General features: G+C 39.6%; 1 protein-coding gene across 1 annotated transcript in view; it reads right to left on the reverse strand.

Moving 5' to 3' along the window:
* The window catches only part of LOC111157818 (neural EGFL like 2), a 334472-nt gene that overhangs the window by 273748 nt on the left and 38196 nt on the right, over positions 1-22528 (reverse strand). Inside the window, exon 3 of the mRNA XM_022519484.1 lies at positions 4665-4815. Coding sequence (XP_022375192.1) covers positions 4665-4815 — 151 coding nt within the window. The remainder of the gene's footprint in view (positions 1-4664; positions 4816-22528) is intronic.

Genomic DNA, 22528 nt, shown 5'->3' on the forward strand with positions numbered 1-22528 from the left:
GATTTTTACTTCCTTCTTGGTAATTTTTCTCATTTGCAAAATTTCCTATAAATAACATATACAATGTTTGAAATTTGTAGCATAATTAAAAATTTCCACATTCTATGGAATCCATTCAGCAATATGTCATCTACTTCCTGAGGAATAGCATGGCCCTGCTCTTGAGAACTGCCTCCTTCAGGCAGAAATGGGCATCTTCCATTCAGCTGTGTCCTTGTTAGGCTCCTCAATTTTCACATAAAATGTCAGTATTTCCTCCAACTCAATTCCTATTGCTGCTCACTCAACATTTAACTCTCACTGAAGTGTCAAAATAGCTACAATTCGAATATTTACTAGGGAAGTCTAACCTGAATTCAATATTACTCTGAGAAAAGCAATTTATATGGAATATTGCTTTAAGGTCATGGTCTTTTATCAGAGTTTCATATTGGAGGCACTACGGGGATAAGAATATTAGTAGGAAAATTTGGTTGCACAATATGAAGGGTGCCATATGGTTTCAAAGACCATCACACCTTGACACAAGTTCCTGACATCCCCGTAGCTTTGCTTTTCCCAAAGTGCATTACAGCATGATGTCACCAACTGAGGTGAAGCCCTCTAAACTCGTTTCTCTAAAGACACTCACTCTATCCTGTCCAAAAGCATCTCTGGTCTTGGAACCAAGAATAACTGCATTATCTTAATCATCCAACTGGGTTTCTATTTTTCCTTTGCCCTGACTTTCATATTTCACTTTACTCTTATCTTGTTGTCCTACAGATATCTCTATAAACCAACTTATATTTTTGGTGAAAGAAAGCAGAGAATAAATAAATAAGTGTTCAGGAAATGATGAAATTAAAAATATGAGTCAGAACAAGATGAAGGGAAGAAAGATAACAATACCAGAACACACACACACACACACACACACACACACCCCACAACCAAGATCTGTCAGGGTGCTGGCAGGTTAGGACCTATCACAGTGTACTGGTAAAAACAACATACTCGAGAGTCTGAATAAGTGGATGTGGGTTCCGATTCTGTCACTAACTAGCTAAGTGATGCTGTGAATCAAGGGGGCAGAAAAGAACCAAGTCGAACAACCACCCACAGACACTCATCCAGCATGCTGGCTCTGTAGTGCAATGACCTGAGTTTAAACCCTACCTCCACTTGGTTTTGGGAACCTCCAACACCTTAAGCTCTCTGGGCTTGGATTTCTTATCTGTGAAATGGGAATTGGCGTATTGACTTTGTGTAATTATGGCACTTTTGTGGCATCTTTTCCTCTAGTGTTCTCAAGCACCTTACATGGACTTAGAGATGAGGAACCTGAGGCACAGAAGAGGTAAGTCATTTGCACAAGGTCACGAGCCCAGTAAGTGTTAGAGCCAGGACAGGAATGCACGCAGTGCCCCTCTCGACCTGCACTCTTAACCACTCATCAATGCTGAGGATCAAATGAGCCAATGCACAGTGTCTTTAATAACTGCCAGCTTACTAAACAAATAAAAAGTGTCTTACGAATCAAAATGATTTTTTATATCACAGAAAGACATACTATATCTCAAATATGTTTTTTAGGTAAGTGTTATCAAACTCATAGATGATATAAAGGAAGAATAAGTAAAACAAGGAATTACAGAATTAATATTGGATGTAACAAGTATAACTAGAAAGTATAAGAGCTGAGTACAAAAATGTATGTATAAATATATGCCTTATGGTGTTATTGATTAAAGTTAAAAAAGGAAATGAGCTAAATATCCAAAGTAAGGGACTGATTAAATAAAATATGACATATCTACACACACAGACAAAAGGACTAAAGCAAAATATGACAGAATGTCAACATTGGTCTCCTTTTGGTAATACAATTTGTAGTTTTTCTATTTCTTTACACTTGTCCGCTTTCCATATTTTCTACAATGAAAATATATTGCCATATTGATTAAAAAAAAAAACAAATATTCTCTTTCATTGAAATAACTCAATATAAATTCTCATGTGTTTTCACACATCTACTTCACAGGAAGAGTAAGAAAAAAATCCACCTGACAGCAAGTCATTCTTCCTCAGATCTTTCATCAAGAATCTACCCGATTATGATCAGGTATTTCAGAGGTCCACATACTTACTGTTTAAGATGCTAAAAATAATTTTCAAACCATCTCAGTAAGCATTAGATTGAAAGTGTGTAGATTACAAGTAGTCTGTGCTGGTCAAACATTTGTACAGTTATTCATTATATTCAACTCCAGGGACCAACAAAAACATTGCCCATCTGGGACGCATATAGATGAGGGCAATGGACCTTGTGAAATGCTGCCAGTTAAGTCTAGAGGAGCAGATGGAGTACCCAGCGCTGGCTACTCAGCTCCGAGACAAGGGAGGTAAGATGGGAGGCTGCAGTAGCCATCGTGGATATAAGGATATGCCATCTGGAAGGAGGCTGGATGAGTTCCATGTGGGGAAAAGTTACCCAGCAGAAAAATCTAATGCCCAAAATACAGGAGAATTTTTTTTTTTTTTTCCACAAGCAGAAATAAACAGCACTAGAGGAGCCTGGGTGGCTCGGTCAGTTAAGTGTCCAAATCTTGATTTCGGCTCAGGTCATGATCTTAGGGTCCTGGGATCAAGCTCTGTGTCAGGTTCCGTGCTCAGTGAGGAGTCTGCTTGAGGATTCTCTCCCTCTCCCTGTGTGCCTCCCTTTACTCATGCTCTCTCTCTCTTGCAAATAAATAAATCTTAAAAAGAAGAAGGAGGAGGAGCAGGAGGAGAAAGAATCAGCAATAAATCAGGCTGCTCTATAAAGGAATAATATTCCTTTATTATATGTGAATCATGTTGCCTAAAGCCCAGGTGAGATGGGCAAAGTCATAACACTGTAAGCAAGGAGCTCAGGTATCAATTACTTGAAGACAAGGCCTATCCCTGGCACCAGAAACAAACCAAGAAGAAAAGCCCGAGTGAACCTTTGAAGATGGCACCTCTCCCTTTCTTGCTCTGCCTTAAAGATCTTAATCCAATTACCAAGTGAACTCTAGTGTGGCACCCTCCTCTCAATCATAGGCCAAAACTTAGAGGAGGAAAGAAGCCCAAGTGAGGGGCCTAGGAAGTTATGCCACCCCTCTGGGGCTACAGATGGAATAAGGCAGGGCCTTAATAGAATAATCCAGCTAGAGTGTGATCAGGTACCATGCTCTCTACATCAGCATGCTCTATTTTGTTCTCTACACATTCGTGCTTCTGTTTGCTCTTTAGTATCTAATAAATGTTTATTTTTATTTATTTCTTTTTAAAGATTTTATTTATTTATTTGACAGAGATCACAGGTAGGCAGAAAGGCAGGCAGAGAGAGAGGGGGAAGCAGGCTCCCTGCTGCACAGACAGCCCGATGTGGGGCTCGATCCCAGGACCCTGGGATCATGACCTGAGCCGAAGACAGAGGCTTTAACCCACTGAGCCATCCAGGTGCCCCAGTATTTAATAAAGGTTTATAAAGACCTAGGTTGCCTCATCTCTGATAAGATAAACCAAGAAAAGAGGGTTTCTGCCCACACCTGAACAGGATCATTAAAACCTCTTATATATTTTAAACACTTGACATATATAAACTCTTTAATCTTCACCACAAGCTATGAAATAGACTATCACTATCCCCATTTCACAACTGAGAAAACTGTATAACAGAAAGCTATGTGACTTGTTCGAGGTCCACAGTTAGTAAGTCATGGAGTGGGTATTCAAAATGTGAAAATGAAGGAACTTGCATTATCAGAACTGTAGTTATTCTTTCACAAATGAATCATTTAGGGGATGCCTCAGTGGCCCAGTCAGTTAAGGATCCAACTCTTGGTTTCAGTTCAGGTCATGATCTCGGGGACCTGGGACAGAGCCCCACGTCAGACTCCACACTCAACTTGAAGTCTGCCTGAAGATTCTCGCCCTCTGCCCCTCCCCCACTCACTCACGAGCATGCACAAGCATGCGCTCTCTCTCTCAAATAAATATATCTTTAAAAAAAAAAAGGAAGGAATCATTTGGAGATGTTTGCTATTATTCAGTAACAATCTATTTTTACACAGAGTCATGAATAATGACTCTTCTCCTCCTTCACTCTCCTCCCCCTCACCATTACTCCCACAAACTCTCCTAATCATGCTTCTACACATGTGAGAAGCTGGGAGATACTAGACAGTATTTTAATTTAATACACATCCAAGAACATAGTTGTAACTGCTGCTATCTTAGAGGTGTGTCAAAAAAGCAGTTATCTGTCAGTGGCTAAAATTATAAGACTATTAAATTCTAGACCCAGGCAATTTCCTAAAGAAATTGAATAATAGTATTTTTGTGGCTAACTATTCACAAATTAAGAAGAAATATGTTTGTCTTTAACACTGAGGAAGAAATTTCATGAGGAATTTAGTCACTAATAAGCGTGTCTTAGGAATAATGATTTTTGTGTGCTTTTAGCAACATCCATCTCCGTCTGCATCTCAGCTGATCTCAATTACTGGTGTTTGTGATTTTGCATAATGTAGCAAAATTATTCTAGCTGTTTCCTACCAATCTTGTGTAGAGTATATCTTGCTTTTGTTTACTTCTTCTGAATATGTTCATTTAACTATGTATAACGAAAACACGAAAACCCCAACAGCCACACTCACCTGTGATCCAAGTGGTGAATGGAGAGAATAACTCCAGAATTTAAGTGGGTCTGTTTTAGAGTCACCAAAACAGTAAATTCATGTTTATTTCTCAGCTTCTGAAAAAACCGCTCAGCTGTGGCAGTGGACGCTTTTATACTTCTGGGAGTATCTAAAAAAAAGAAAGATACACTAAATAGATTAAAATTTGATTTTACAAACTATCTTTTCCATGCAACATCTTTCAAAAAAACATTATCAAGTAACAATTGATAAATACTAAATTCCAGACTCTTTCAACAAGACTTAAATGCTACATAGTTTATAGAACACGGGACAGTCAACCAATTACTAAACTTTTGTTCCAGGAATCTTTTTTTCAAAAATGTCCCCTTTGAGGCAAAGAATCAAAGAAGCCTGTTTGAAGAAGTGTGCTCCCAAGTTTTCTCCTGACATATTTTATCCTGGATACCACAACCAAGTCAGTGTCAACCATGAGCAAAAAGATGTACTTCCTAGAATAGGACCTAAAAGACCATGATAGAGCCATTTAGCTTTTCTGACACCTCATGACAGGAAACGGGATTTAAATCTATGTGCCACCTTCCACATTGATGTCTTTAGGCAGAAGGCATGCTATAAATAGATTTTTTAAAAGATCATTGAAATTAGTCACTCTCAGCCTTCTGTGCAGTGGATGAAACATTAAGATCAAATTGTCTTACCATATTGTTGAAAGAAATACATAGAACTTCATTCCAATGTCCCTCTCTCCAGACTCCAAGAAAGCCTAGCCAAGGAAGGTAGGCCCTGGAAGAGCAGAAACTTGGACCCTACACTTCTACCTCATTTAGTCTTGCACTCCAACCTCATGACCCAGAGGGTATGGGGGCAATACAGATAGAAATGGATTTAGTGGGTAGAAAAAACCTATCATTCAAGCCATCTGCTAACTGAGCAGAAGGCTCTCCTATTCATAGTATATGCAAAGAGTTGATGGGAGCCAGAAAAAGTTTCCGTTGTTATCATCAAACCATCCTCCTCGTTTCTATGCTTTAGACTAGGTAGACTAAGTAACTATACTCACTTTAGACTAGGCAGTCTAGGTAACTACTAGGTTAAGTAGTTCTCAACGGAAAAACTACCAGCATTTAGAAAGAACAATCCCTCTTTATGCAAAACTGTCCCATATGTTGCAGAACATTTAACCCCCTTGGTCCGGGTCCAGTAAATGCCAGTGGCACCTGACTCCAGTCATTATGACAACCCAAAGTTCTCCCACACATTTCCAAGCATTCCCTCAGCAGCAGTGTAGCAGAAATCTTACTGAGAACCACAACCTCAATCAACCAGATTATAGGATTAATCCAAAGTTCCATACCTTTCTAGCCCCATAAATTTATGGAATAAAGATGTATCCATCTGTGATCTGTGTCCATCACTAGGAGTGGACAGACATGGAAAAGTCCTCAAAATACCCATTTAAAAAAAAAAAAACCCATAAAATAGAGGAAGGGATGCATAATCCCAGTACAGTGAAAGAAGTGCTATCATATAGGTAGGAACAAAGTGTGGACAGATCACAGAGGGGAAAAATAGCCAACATCATGTGGAGGGAAGGATCTCAGAAGACAGATGGCATTTGATCAGGAGTCGACCAGTAGAAAAGAGAGAGAAAAGCATTCCAGTCACAGGAATAGCGTGTGAAAAAGCAGAAAGGTGTAAAAGGGCATGACGAGGCTGAAACAGTGACTAGCAGCCATTGCGGGATGGGCCTGAATAGTAAAGCTGGACTGGATAGGCAGGACCTTGTGTGCCATTGTACCCGTGATTTCTGTCACCAACATCAATTTACACCCTTGCTAAAAAAACAGACAAAACACAAACAAACAAAAAAACCCCAAATAGTACAAAACAAAAGAAACACTCTTATTTACCACTGAAAAATGATATTTACCACTGAAAAATGATCCTTCCCCACTCTCAACACAAGACTTCCCTCTACACCAATCAGAGCAACACCAAACCCCGTCCACAGCCACTGATTCAGGAACGAGCCTAATCCAGGGCACTGAAGTCACACCCAGGATATCTTTTCAAAGTTTTAGGAAAAATAAATTTCTTGTTTCAAAAAAGAAACTTCCCCAGCTCCAATCAATATTCACAGCTCAAAAGCATAACAGTAATCTACAATTTCTGCCATAGTCAACACAACAGTTTCTCCCCAAGTTCCATCAGGGATAAGACTGGCTATGGAGGGGATTCCATACAAATCTTCCTAACTCCAAAATGTTCCACTTCCTCAAGGACACATACAAAATTTAATTCTGTGAGAATAGTTCATCTAGTGTCAACTTTTAATCCACTCCAATTGATACACAAGTAAATCATTCACAAACTTCACCACTTCATCTTAATTTGATAGATAAAAGCAAATTAAAATTAAATTATAAATATTTATTGTGCTTTCCCCCCTTTTCAGGCAGGTAGAGTTTGAGCAGCATCCTTTGTTTTGCTGAACAGGATAATAGATGGGGATGCAAATGAGAGAAGCAGAGAAAGGACTGCACTGAATACAGAAATGAAGATCAGACCCACAGAGAGATCCAAAGATGTGGCCCGGAGAGCTTGAGCTCATCCATGGGGAGAAAAAGACTTTAGAACTGGGCCACAACTGCCTTACAAGTGAAATTTTTGAAAAGAGATGTTTATGGAGGGTTTATAGCAGTTTTGTCATTTGGTATGCACAGAAAACCATCACTAATCTCTATATTATTTTCCACTGCTTTTGGAGTCAGATTTTTGGGGAGAATTGAGAGACTGTATTATTTTTGCGAGCTTTCTCTGTTTTGTTTTAGATGAAATGATATATAAAAAGATTGAACTTGAGATGAAAGGAAGAAGGATCTAAAAGAGTGAATTACATTTGAGTATCATTAATAAAAATGTAAGGCACCATGGTTGAAAACACAGTGAAGGAATCTTGATAGGTGAAGAAACATTTTTTAAAAAATTGATCAATCTCAATTTTGGAAAAATTTCTCTGATGGCCATACAAAAAGTTATTTGAAGAAAGAAAAAAGCTGAACATAGGGAAAACTCTTGAGAAACTCTCAACTCGGATGATCATAGACTCTTCTGTTAGATTTCACAAATTTTAAACATCACATTTTGACATCCCTAAACTACCTTACCCAAACCAAATCATCTCTCCAAGCTCTACTCCCAGCCATTACCTTCCCTATTTTGCCCCCTCAGTGAGGGTAGGTGACTTGTAAGAAGGAGGGACCCTCCAACACAAACATGCCAGCAGAAGTCCCATTCAGTTCATACTATAGTGATAAGGAGAAATAATATTGGGTTGTTGTTTGTTTTTTTTTTCCCCCTATCTCGATTAACCAAATTCTTTACACAGAGATTTACAAACAGACTTGCATGAACTTCCCACCTGTGTTATGGGGAGGGACAATATGGAAGGTAATGGAAGGGAGGAAACCTCATCTGACTTACTGTGACCTCAAGAGGGTCTCCTCACCTGGCACCTCCAGCCCAATCAAGATTACTTGATTGTGACAGAGCACTTCTAGGGAGTATAAATCATGACTGCATCATACTTTCAGCTATCAACAGAACACCATCTCTTACCCACCCTCACCTCACCCTAATATTATTTAAATCTATTGTTGCTCTTAAAAACATGCTTTTCATAAATTCATTATGCCTGAGTCCAGGAAGGACTTGATGGGGGCCTGAATTCTGTGAGAAGCATTGGAATAAACAGGAGTGGTAGAATTCCAGAGATTTTTAGAAAATAGAATCTAAAGAATTTGGTCACTAATAAAAACACATGCAAAGGCAAAAGAAAGAGAAAACTGAAGCTAATCGAATCTAACGTTTCTAGCTTGAGAGACCAGATGAAAGGAAATGCAGTGGGAGCATGATGGTACCCAGATGGGCTATCAGTTTTAGCAAAGGTCATTCTGATGTGCGATGGGACACACAAGTGGGAGTGTTCTCTGTGGAGGCGGCACCACAGAACTTGACCTCATGAGAGAAATCAAGGATGGCAATATAGATTTAGAAGTCATCAGAAATCATAGAAATCACAAGAATGAGAGGACGAAAGGATGAACCATGAAAAAACTAAATCTAACACAGAGTAGCAACAATATATATATAACCTAATATATACACATATATAATGCTGCACATCTGCTACTTTACAACATGTATCCTTCAAAAATGTATAATGATATATTTTTCCCTTTGAACCCACATTTCATTTTGGTTCTTATAAAGCCTTGGAAACTTGACAAGGGACAACCATTACTACTTCCTTTTTCAATGTGTGAAACTAACCAAGGAATAACCCTGTGATTCACCCAAAGGCACCTGGCATGCCAGAAGTTTGATGGGGATGATAATTTCTGGTCCAGTATTCTCTCCACTAAATCACACTGCCTCATGAACATGGCATCCTTTATCCAAGCTCAACTGCCACTCACAAACAGAAATGCAAATAAGAGGGCTCCGACATAGAAAATAATCCAGAAAAAAAGTAATTACATAAGACAACATTTTTAGTTCCGTAAGTGACTCGCTTAGTAGTGATTTTAAGAAAGGTCACTTTCCTCATTTGCATTTCTGTTTCTCAATTTGTAAAATTAACATTCCTGCCTTCTATTTTCATCTCAAGGATTATACAGTGTTCAGAGAGACTTCTGAGTTCCCACAATTATTACTATAGACCCAATTCTAGTCTCCACCAGAAAATCAAGTCAAAGAAACCCATCATGTGAGAATTAATTTTACTTTATTTTTATCATTTCACCTTTCAGAATTAATAATTTAATACAGATATATATGAAGCAATTTCTCAACAAGGCCTCTTGTTAGGAACCAAACATAGAGAAATAAAGAGTGGTGGCTGGCAGAACACACTCTGAACCCAGAAGAATGAGGTTTCAATGCCAGCTATGCAGATTATTAGCTATGCTTGGCATGTAGTAAACACCATGTGTTGGCTATTAGGATTAGGATACTTACCATTATTACTCTTTCAAGCAGTGAGACTGTGGAATTCACTAAAACTACCCACAGCCATGATACCGTTGTGGCGACTTCTCAGCTTTCTTTCATTCTAAGTATCCCAAAGTCAGCCGTAAAATATCAGTTTCCGCATTTGGAAATAGGTATAAAAGTTTTTGGCAATCGAATTATTCTTAGGATAAAATCCTGCCTACCACTCTCCGTTTCTACAGAACTATGAATGATCATTCATTTATGGACAAAAATCAATGTAAACCGAATTTCTTTTCAATGAAAGTCTGACAGAGATCATTTCAAATTGCCTCTTCAAAGAAAAACAGGCTGATAAGAGTGGCCTTTAAACACTGCTATAAAACCCCATAGAAAAACTGAGCAACAGGATGCCTGGATGGTTCAGGGAGTTAAGCATCTGCCTTCCGCTCAGGTCATGATCTCAGGGTTCTAGGATCCAGTCCCACGTGGGGCTCCTTGCTCAACAGGGTGTCTGCTTCTCCTTCTGCCCCTCTTCCTGCTCATGCTCTCTCTCACTCTGATTTAAATAAATAAAATCTTCAAAAAAAGGAAAGGAAAAAACTAATCAACACACCCATGCTGGAGCAGGGCTTCTTTTTTTTTTTTTTTTTTAAGATTTTATTTATTTATTTGAGAGAGAATGAGTGAGAGAGAACACAAGAGAGGAGAAGGTCAGAGGGAGAAGCAGACTCCCCAAGGAGCTGGGAGCCCAATGCGAGACTCCATCCTGGAAGTCCGGGATCATGACCTGAGCCGAAGGCAGTCGCCCAACCAACTGAGCCACCCAGGCGCCCTGGAGCAGGGCTTCTTAACTGCAGAATCACTTGAGTTTAAAATAAAACTTTGGGGCGCCTGGGTGGCTCAGTGGGTTAAAGCCTCTGCCTTCGGCTCAGGTCATGATCCCAGGGTCCTGGGATCAAGTCCCGCATCGGGCTCTCTGCTCAGCGGGGAGCCTGCTTCCCTTCCTCTGTCTCTGCCTGCCTCTCTGCCTCCTTGTGATCTCTGTCTGTCAAATAAATAAATAAATAAAATCTTTAAAAAAATAAAATAAAATAAAATAAAACTTTGTTTCAACATTTTCCAATTTTATTGTGTGCAGAACCTAAAAAAACTCCTTAAAAAAAAAAAAAAAACTCGTAGCTTTTTCAAGCAGTTATCGATAAGTAATGAAGAAGTTCTGAAGCAATCCCATCAAAACATTCATTTTTAGTCATGAGACTACCAGGATGGAGTGATAGGTTCCCGAGTGAATGTAGTCACAATTTTAGGGATTTAAGCATTATGTTATGTAGCCCCATATACACTGTAGTGAAGGGAAGAAAGGAGAGGGAGAGAGAGACTGGTTTATTTCAAAAATAGACTGGAAATTAATGGAAGCATGTATGTGGTAGCAAACACGAGTGCTCACTGAAAAGGAGAGTCAGTCTGGCGCTTCTTTAAGTATTTTTGGTGTGTTAGTAAAGGAGAAGGGATTTGTCCACCAACGAATAACCAAGAAATTGGGAAGAATTATTTTCTTCTTTCACACTTAAACCACATGACTACGACTGCCATCATGAACCAAATGAGTCTCTGCCACGGACAGGTCTCTACCCCATCTGCACTATATTAAAACCTAAATTGATTTTCCCCCACACAACCAGACGAATACAAATACCATGTGCAAATTCAATTATAAAAACAGTCTAATCTCAGGCCTAAGATGGTTGACTTAGAATGTGCCAAAACTCACCAAATGACTTTTTTTTTCAGTCTCTAACTATGAAAGGCTGTTATCTTCTAAATTCAGGTAGAAATATATGAAGTCAGAAACTAGTTCCTGTCCGTTGCTCTTACTCTCCCTTCAAAATATCCATGCCTTTACAGTGCAAACTTTCAAGGCAAAGTAATAGTTACAATTTTCAAAGCCACTAAAATTTGATTAACACTATATATGTAGTTTGCAAAGTCCTTAAATATGAACAGTCTCATTTAAGCCTCAGAGCAACTCTGAATAAATGGGATTATTGCTCTGAAGTAACAGAAATTACAGATGAGGAAAGAGAGGCACAGAGAAGCCCAGACCCTTGCAATCTTTGCCACATGTGGCTCAAAATCAGAGCTCATTTCTATGAATTTACTCTATTAGAAACTTGCTGGTTTGAAACCTCAGGAGCTTCCCCAGTGATATCTGAAACAGGCCCCAGACCCAGAGGGCAAGGAGAGACAAAAGAGGCAGGCCACTCCAGATTGGGAGGGGGCAGGTTTAATAAGCAAGGGAACTTATTTACAAGGCTTGCCTTGGGCAGCCGCAGGACACAGATCTCTCCATCTGCTGGCAAAAATCTCAAATTTATACAGAAGCCTTATTAACTGGATTCACTCAAGTTATACCAATCGACGTGGTCGCCACAATACATTGCTCTCACCAATGCATCCCAGAAAATGACTCCCACTGTGGGAATGGTGGGCAGAGTGAGCATTTCCAGGACTGGGAGGAGGGGAGAAGCCTCTGATTGCTGAGGTCCCGCACAAGGGTCAATCCGAGGTCATGTCCTCTCCGTGACCTCCTCCAACAGAGCTATCAGAAACAATTAGGATATAAACAAATGAACCCACCAAATTCAACTGCAGAGCCAGAATCCCCACCCAAGCCAACGTGTTTCCTATTATTACATGGTAGTACCCTACCAAAGCGATGGTGATACACTCGGGAAAGTAAATAAACCCTGATTCTAACTTAACTTTTATAAAAATATATTCCGAAGAGAAATACACTTTTCTTGATTTTCAGATCAATTTAAGCTTTACAAATCTACAAAACAGTTCAATTACATAATCTTCTCAGCTAGATATTCTAAACTAGTGAGATATGAACTATAAAACCAAAGGCTTTTTTAAAAGACAATTTTCAAGTAATTCTCCTTAAAAAATTATTGGGCAAAACATATGAGTAATCCACAACTTTCTAATGGGGCAACCCCATATCTGATGACACCACATCCTCACCCTTTAGCTGTCTACTCGTCCCTCATATTACCAGCTGACCCCAGTACACACTCTAGGAAAGTCAACTTCTCCTTCTATATTTTATTCCCATGAAACCCCAAAACAATCTCAAAAGTTTCTTTCTAATCAACAGCTAATTATAATTTGATTCAATGCATAATAAGCATATGTATCTTCGTGTATTATTTACAAAATCATTGGCTTAATGTTGTGAATATCCAACCACATAAAAACATACACACATGAATATATCAGAAATTAAAACATAAGCACCCACACCATTCCAAGAAACAAAAACAAATAATAGGTTCTACTCCTGGATTTAGTGACTAAATGGTTGACATTAAGCAAATCATTTATGACTCATATGTTGGAATTTTCATGAACGAAGTAGCACAAAATTTGGTCAGAATGTAGGAGGGCTACAAACAATAAAATGTCTATAATTTTGAGCTTAAAATTACAGTATTAAAATTTTATACATAACAGATATGAGTTACGTAGATCACTCCATTTTGTTTGTTTCGAGTCCAGGCTAACCAGTAAACTTCTGATAGTAATTTGGCTTCCCAGGTACATTATTCTTCAGAGACAGCAGTAGTAATTAACCACTATGAGTATTCTCGTTTAGCTCACTGTTATAATCCTCAATGTAGAAAAAATTAAAATTGGCACTTGAGTTTATAATCAGATTAACGCTTTTGGCTAGTGTGAAGCTTCCCTCAGAAACTCACCAGGGAAGTTACCAGCTGTTTTGTTACCAGCAAAATTAAGAGGCTAAATGAGCTAACGGAGATCTCTTTTTATCATCTCTTCTCCTAACTGGAATACAGCTCAAGACGACGACTAAACAGACAGAGATGTTAAGTAAATGAAAGGGATGATGATGAGGACAATGACAGTGGCAATGATGTTAACCACAACTTCAATATACATTGTATTCCTGGTTGTGTTCCTGATACTGCCTCATTACCCGCAGACAGCAGTCTCAACAATATCACTTGAATATATGTAGCAGAATTAAGAATTGGTAATTTACTAGATCTTTATTTAAACCAATCCAAAATGTATTATCAAATTGAACCCAAACTGAATGCATACAATCTGTCAGCTAATATCGAAGCCAATATCTTAAATGCATAAGTAAAATTAAATTCATGGACTATCATACTTTGGCCTTGCACTGAAACCTTCAATAAATGAAACGCATGAATGTCTTTTCAAAAAAGGAAGAAAACTCAATTTTTCACTGGTCTTACCCTTAGCCATACACCAGAAGGTTCAAATGCACTTTCATATACTGACTCCAGTTACTGCTGTATGAGGTATTGCTTAAATTAACAATGTACTCATCTTAACATTAAACTGTATAAATTCATGAATTAGGTCATTTTCCCCTCTTGTAAATCATCCCATATATAGTATATATGTTATATCTTAAATGCACACATAATTTCTCTTTGTAAGGTTTTCATATCAATTAAAGGAGTGATTCTAAGTGCAAAAGAGAAATGCACAGATGCTAACTTTTTAAGTGAAAACTGAATCACAAGTTATTCCTTTATTGTTCTTGAGGTCTGATCAAATATTCATTCAGTCCCTGAGAAGGATAAGAGAAAGAAAAAGAAATATCATTTATATATTTATTTATTTATTTATATTTTTATATATATTCATATATATATATTTATTCACACACATATAATGAAAAATCTGGCTATCTTTTTATCCATATGTGTGCTTGGCTTGGCTCAGCTTTAGTCAAATTATGAGTGTAAAAAGAAAAAGAAAACTAACAGAATCAAGGTGAGATCTCTCCTATATATCTCGAACATTTGGTTGATACCCATTAATTAGCAAGAGTAAGGAATAGGGATCTATAATATATAGGTTTACACATTTATAAAAAATGTGAAGGTTATATATTGTGCAACCCCAGACTGCACAAGCAGGTTCTAACAGAATCTTTGCTGAATAGCCAAAGAGCTAGCATGCAGTGCTCCATCAATTACGCAGGGCTGAAGTGCTGAAATGCACAATCTCATCTTCACCTAATAGGCCAATTTGACCTGAGACATCAATTTTGGGAGTTTGTTCTGCTTTTATCCTTCTTTAATTAGAATAATCAAATTATTCTGGAATAACAAGACACCAAAATATCAGTTATCATGATTAATCACCCTATCAAAATCATGCTACATTTCTTTTTTTATGATTATTATTTTCACTGCAACAAAGAAAACAACATTCATTATAAGGTACCAAAGGACACAGAGCACAGAATATTCAATTTCTCAATCTAGTTTCTCTAATCCACATGGTTACCCAGATGGAAACTACATTCCCTAGTTTCCTTTTTACCTAACGTGGACAGGTGACAAGTTCTGGTCAACAGGATGCAAGTAGAAGTGACATGTGCTAGAATTCAGATTTTAGTATTAGAAAGGAAACTCCTTGCCCTCCACTCTCACTTTCCTGGGTCTGGAGCAGGGATACTGAGGTAGTATGCTAAGTTCTTCAATGAAGACAGGGCAATGTGGGGCCTTGAATAATGTGGCAGAGCTGCTCATCAGCTCTGGATGGGCCTACCTTGAGACTGTTATGTGAGAGGGAAATAGACATCCTTCTTAAGCACTGCATTTGGTACTCCTTGTTACAGGAGCTTAGCCTATTCCCTAAGTAATACATCTCCCTCAAGTTTCCTATGACTCATCTGGAATGGAATGTCATTCTTTAAAACATGGATCAGCAAAATTTTCTGGATAAGTCCAGGTAGGATTATATGTCAATCCCTGCCCTTGTTACCCCAGGCCCCATATCTGTCTCCCCTCAGTTTCTGAGCCAGTTATAGTGATACCACAAAATCAAAGAAGGGGCTCAGACTTAAGTATTAACAAAAAAGAGCTCTGAGAATTTGAGCAGCCTCTAAACTTAATCATTTCCCAGCCTACAAAGTTGGACTTTTGCTTTAGTTTCCTAGCCTAGAACTCCTGACTCTGCCCTGCACACCAATCTCATGTTCTGGAGCTTTGTTGGGATCTTGCCAATTCTCTATGCTGTGCCTCAGGAATGGATGAATCTGCTAAAGAGTGTGAGAACACTAGATTTATCAAATGATGACTGCCTGCCTGGCTCTGAAATGTGGGGGCTACTGGACTTGCCTCATTTATCAGACTGGATACCACCCCAACTCCCAACCCCACCCCATCTTACCACCCTGTTGGACTTTTCCCCACCTCTTTAAGTTTTTCTAAATCCAATTCACTATTTAAATGCTGATACTATCCTGGATAAAGTAGAGAAGATTCGCTTACTGACTAAACTAATTTCTGGATTTTACCTTACTAGAAGCTATATAATCACCACTGCTGATTCATCCATTTTCAGGAGCCTTAAATCTAATCCCATCACAACCTGTACCTCTCCTATTTCAAGGCCTGGATTTCTCCCTAAGAGTCTATTCCAGAGCTAAGGATTGCTTTCTGCTTTCCATTCACTTTCATTAATTCAACAAAGTTATAACTGAGCACTTGCTATGTGCTGAGCATTCAGAAATGAAGATCAAAAAATGGGCAGAAGAAATGAACAGACACTTCTCCAATGAAGACATATAAATGGCTAACAGACACATGAAAAAATGTTCATTGTCACTAGCCATCAGGGAGATTAAAATCAAAACCACATTGAGATACCACCTTACACCAGTTAGAATGGCCAAAATTAACAAGACAGTAAACAACATGTGTTGGAGAGGATGTGGAGAAAGGGGAACCCTCTTACACTGTTGGTAGGAATGCAAGTTGGTGCAGCCATTTTGGAAAACAGTGTGGAGATTCCTTAAGAAATTAAAAAGAGCTTCCTTATGACCCTGCAATTGCACTATTGGGTACTTAACCCAAAGATACAGATGTAGTGAAAAGAAGGGCCATCTGTATCCCAATGTTCATAGCAGCAATGGCCAGTTGCCAAACTGTGGAAAGAACCAAGATGCCCTTCAACGGATGAATGGATAAAGAAGATATGGTCCATATGTAAGGGCCTGCTTAGCCAGAGCGAGCCATTTTGTTGTTTATGCAGTAAACTTAGATTGACCCTGCCCCCCCAGAGGAACTTACTTAGAAACAAGTCTGGGAAACCAGTAAAATATGACTGACCAGCCCCTGATAACAGAGCCCATATACCAGGACCTGTCAGGTCAGCGGGAGGTAACAGAGCCCAGAATACAAGGATGAGTCAAGCCAGGTGGAGACATCCAACCAGGAAAGCACCTCCCTAACCACCCAAGATTGTGGGCCCTGCCTTTTGGGTGCCTTTTGAGTGCCAATTCTGACCAGAGTGATAGGCTAGTTCAAATAGCCACTATAGGGTGAATTGTAATTCAATTGGCCACCTGTGTGTGGCCAGGCTCAACCACAAGGCCTTTGCTCTATAAAAGTTAGTCTGTGAGGCTGGGAGGGGTCGTCTCTTTGCAAGAGACGGCCCTGGCCAGTCAGTTTGATTCTCGATGCTTGGTGTGAAATAAAGCTTTGCTTGACCTTCGCTTTGTATCAGTCTCGCTCCTTTGACCATGGATCCAACACATATATACTATAGAGTATTATGCCTCCATCAGAAAGGATGAATACCCAACTTTTGTATCAACATGGAGGGGACTGGAAGAGATTATGCTGAGTGAAATAAGTCAAGCAGAGAGAGTCAATTATCATATGGTTTCGCTTATTTGTGAAGCATAAGGAATAACACGGAGGACATAGGGAGAGGGAGAGGGGAAGGGAGTTGGGGTAAATTGGAGGGGGAGATGAACCATGAGAGACTGTGGACTCTGAGAAACAAACTGAGGGTTTGGACGGGAAGGGGGTGGAAGTTTGGGTGAGCCTGATGGTGGGTATTATGGCTGGCACATATTGCATGGAGCACTGTGTATGGTGCATAAACAATGAATTCTGAAACACTTAAAAGAAACTTCAAAAAAAAAAAAAAAAGAAGAAAAGAAATGAAGATCAGGAATCATCCCAATTATGAACGGTCTACTTTAATGTGGCAGAGATGTTAGTTGTCCCCCAACAGCAATAATTCTCTTCTTTTTAGTAATAAGACATACCACATTTACCATGGCACATGGTTACCCAGCTAGAAACTACATTCCCTAGTTTCCTTTGTACCTAACATTGCCAGGTGACAAGTTCTGGTCAACAGGATGCGAGTAGAAGTGATATGCACTAGAATTCAGATTTAGTATTAGAAAGGAAACTCTTTGCCCTCCACTCTCCTTTCCCTGGGTCTGGAGCAGGGATACTAAGGTAGTAAGCCAAGTTCTTCAATGAGGACAAGGGCAATGTGGGGCCTTGAATAATGTGGTGGAGCTGCCATCAGCCCTGGAACCAGGTTGTCCCATGAAAGGGAAATAGACCTTCTGTGAGCACTTTGAGACATCCCTCTTTGAGCACTGCATTTGGGGCCTCTTTTTTTTTTACAGGAACTTTGTCTATTCCCTAATAATATATTCCCTAAATAATACATCTCCCCAAGGTTCCTATGACTCATCCAAAACGGGGCATGCATTCTTTAAAACAAGGATCAGCAAAATTTTCTGCATAAGGCCAGACAGCAAATTATTTTAGGCTTTACAAAGCCATGTACATCTCTGTTGCATATTCTTTTAAATTTATTTTTATTTTTTTTACAATCATTTAAAAATGTCAAAAACATTTTAAAATGTTAAAAAAATATATTAGCTCAAGCAGTCATGCAAAAACAGGCCTCAAGTTTGGCCCACAGGGCCATAGTTTACCGACTCCTGGAAGCAACAAATACAGATATAATTTCCCCCAATAAAGCTCAAGTCTTTTATATCTTTAGTTAGTTATGTTTATGTCTAGAAAGGAAGATCAAAACAATGTGAAAGGAGGCTCAGTGAGAGAAGTCTAGATGCTGTGCAAGCAGGAAAGGAAGGAGACAAACTTGCCTTCATCACTGCTGTTGATATGTAAATTTGGGGGGCACACCCTATCTTTTCTCATTCTGTGATTTTTTCCAAGTTCAGGGAGGGATCAATTCTATGGTTCTCCTTTTGGGCATAGCCCACACAGAAGACAATCAGTAAGTGTGGCCAACTGTATTGCTGAGTGATGGCTTTGCCACCTACTTCCCTACCTTTTAATGACAATATACTGTTGTCTGCTCAAGTAACTAAGCAAAGGTTAAAGATTTATTTTGCCTCAAATATTCCTTCTCTTTGCCACCTAGTTTAACATTATGATTTAAAAGGTAAAGGACAATTCCAATGAACTAAACTAGAATGATACAAAAACATTTACAATACTCTTATATTGTTATGCATTAAAACTAAAGACTCTTCTCTCTTTCTCCTTGGAATATGAACCAGCAAGTCTGCATGGGTATCCCAGTTTTTTGGGTTTTTTTTTTTTAAGATTTTATTTATTTATTTGACGCAGAGAGAGATCACAAGTAGGCAGAGAGGCAGGCAGAGAGAGAGAGAGGGAAGCAGGCTCCCTGCCGAGCAGAGAGCCCAATGCGGGGCTCGATCCCAGAACCCTTAGACCATGACCTGAGCCGAAGGCAGAGGCTTTAACCCACTGAGCCACCCAGGAGCCCCATGGGTATCCCATTTTATGAAAGAAACTTAGTCCCTTGTAGCATTCTGATATGAGCATGTTCCTAGAAAAAGGAATGATAGAAGGCCTCAGTTAAGAGCAGAATCAAAAGTTTCCTCCACATGCTGACAGTGTGGGTTGAGTATTTTCTTAGAAATGTTATAAATTTCTAGAATGTCAGAGAAAATTATTTCTAATTGAATGGCCAGAAACATCTTCCAGAGCCGAAAGGAAAGCATGAGACTTGTCTTCTCTCATCTCCACACCTGTCTTGGGTGTATGTTTAGCTGTGTGTTGGCCTAGGAGGACTGTTTAAAACATATACTAAATCAATGTTCTTGTATTTTTTTCTATTGTTGTGTAAGATTAGATTAAAAAAAAAAAAACATTCAGGCAAAATATCTACACAGTGGTCTACAGATAATTTCCTGACTCTGTCTTATACTCTTTAAAACAGAGGAGAACCAGGATTTAAGATAATCTGGGAATTATATTGCGATCAGGATTTAACATGTCACCTTCCATGACAATTCTTTTCCCTTCATGACAGCCCATAGCTCTGACTGTTTATTATGTACTTTCATTATTTTTCAGTGTAGCACTGTGTGTTGCCTTATATCTTTCTCTGTTTCTTGTCTAATTGCTTTCTCTGCTAGTCTTACATCCTCAGAAAGATCAATTTTAATCTCCTTGAGGGTAAGATCTGTACATTACATCTCTCTCCTCTCCCAATAACTACCAGCAATTATAGCCCAAGACAGAGAGAAGTTCAATAAATATTTGCAGAATTGAGTTGAATGAATTTTCCTTTTCAAAGTTTGGAAGGTAAAACAACATACTACCTTGGCTGTAAGGATAAGTCACTCTCCTCCCTCCTAACTCTCCACCGAAGCAGGGTTTCCAACTCTGGGCTCACTGCACCACTCTAGGCAATACCTGATCATCTCACACACAAACACAATTTAACCTGCCCAAAGGTTTATGGAGAGGTCCTGGGAGGCATGGCCCATACTAATTAACAGGTCCAACTATCTCATTAGTCCAGGCTAGGAAGCAATTGTTAGAGTTTAAAATTCTATTGAAACTAGAACACCTGAGTGTAGTTTAAAACAACTGTTTTCTTTCATTCTAGAATTGCCTACCTGAATGTTATTCCAGGTCATATATTTCTTCCTCTTGGTTCATATTCCACTTCCACAAAACTGTTTTCCTTATTAGCACTGGGAAGATAAAGTAAGTCTTTCCACCTAGTACCACATTTAGATAGATCTGAATTACATGCGGATATGTGAAAGATATATTTCCATTTCTAATTTTGGAAATTAGGCCCAAACACCAACAGTATATTTCCTATTTTAATACCACCATCCAATGATTCAATCATATATGTCCTCATTTACACGCCCTCTCTCCCTTATCTGTGCAATTTCACATTCATTCCCTAGAAATATGCTCCAATTTTGTTTTTCTTCTGATTTTTCAATTTTAGCACTTTTATTCCTCCCTTTCTCTTGTTTCATAAAGTATGTGCATAAATTCAGAAGGCATAAATAAGTATATAAACACATGTGCAAACAACACACATACAAACATTACTGTTATGGCCAATCTACGGTTTGTAAATGTGGCTGCTTCCAAAGCATCACTGTTCAACCAGTTTTTAGGACTGTGGCCTACTTTTCCACACAAAAGCAATGTTACACATGACAGGTCCTCAGAAGATTCAACGTACTTCAGTATGTTGTCGCTGATTTAAATCCAATAGATTCTGGTTCCATGGATTTAGAAGGCTGAACGCAGAAATGCCTGGCACCTCAACAGGCAAGGGAGAAGTCTGAAAGGCAAGATGCAAGATGGGATAGCTAACAGCTATAGATTAGATACTGACAAAGGGAGCCCGCAGTTCGTAGCTGATAGTCAAAGACATGAAGATGAACTCAGGCTGGGTTCAACTTGGGAGATCCAGACAGAGGAAACAAAGCAGCATGTGCAAGGCTCGGAGGTGTGCAGAAGCATGGGACATTTGTGGACCCACCGGTATTGTATATTGCTAGAACATAAGGTGTGTAGGAGGGAGGGAGGTAGAAAATGCAAGGAGTCTAGACAGGTGGTGAGGAACAGATCATGGTTCTGTGATCAGCCTTTTCAGAGACACTGTGTTACTCAGAACTGCGAGGCTAAGATGAAACCAAAGCAGAAGCCCAGTTATACCAACTAGACCAGGAGTGTGGGGCAGAAGGAAAAAAGTATGACTCAGTAGGCACATGGCAGCACAAGACTTTTCTTGGGAACACCAGGCACCAGTCCTTAGCACAGTGAATTCCAATCAGTTGTACCCTGCACTAGTGGAGTGAGGTCCCAATGTCTTCTCTGTTCTGGTCAGAACTGGCTGAGGAACTGGGAATGGTTGGCATGCAAGGCCTTGTTTACCCAAGCTTAACAGTGCTGACACAGCCCACCCTTTACAGCTTGGCCTCCTGTGAAACCACATTCAAACCTCCCTCGTAGATCCCTAAGAATGTCTCCTCCCTAAAGAGCACCTATAAAGAGAATGGAGATTCTCCTTCTCAGGGCCGCAGTAGGCTACAGCACTGAAGAAATAAGAGAGGGGCGCCTGGATGGCTCTGTCAGTTGAGCATCTGACTCTTGATTTCGGCTCAGTCATGCTCTCAGGGTTGTGAGATCCAGCTCCGCACTGGGTGTGGACTCTGCTTAGGACCGTCTCTCCCACTCCCTCTTCTTCTCCCTCTCCCTCCCAAAAGAAAAGAAAAGAAATAAGAGAGGGAGGGTGAAGAAAAAACTCAGGGATTCCAGCACTGATGAAGAAAGCCTAGGACACTCACAAACTGTGGGGAAGAAACAGAGTCAGTCCTGGGGTGAAAAGGACCTCTCACTGGAGAGCCAATGGCATAAAAGACTCCTCCCCACACCAGAAGTCTGCTTGGACAGACTGGCAGTGTCTGCACACAGGCTGGGGTGACAGGTCCGTGATGCGAGAGTTCGGGTGAGTGTGATGGGGAAGCTGGGGCTAAAACTTTTCTTCTCGTGGTGGATTCTTCTAAGTCTAAAAGAGAGATAGTTTTTTTAAAGAGATGAAGAGGGAGCTTGTATCAAGCAGAGGGCGGCATACAAAACATGAAGTGGTGTTTGGACGCTGCTGCCCTGTGAGGAGCCCCAGCCACATCAGTTGCAACCATGCGGTCAGGGACCACAAGCTCCCAA

Source organism: Enhydra lutris, unplaced genomic scaffold (genome assembly GCF_002288905.1).
Source record: "Enhydra lutris kenyoni isolate GAN:26980312 unplaced genomic scaffold, ASM228890v2 scaffoldscaffold56, whole genome shotgun sequence".
In the NCBI taxonomy this organism is placed as follows: domain Eukaryota; kingdom Metazoa; phylum Chordata; class Mammalia; order Carnivora; family Mustelidae; genus Enhydra; species Enhydra lutris.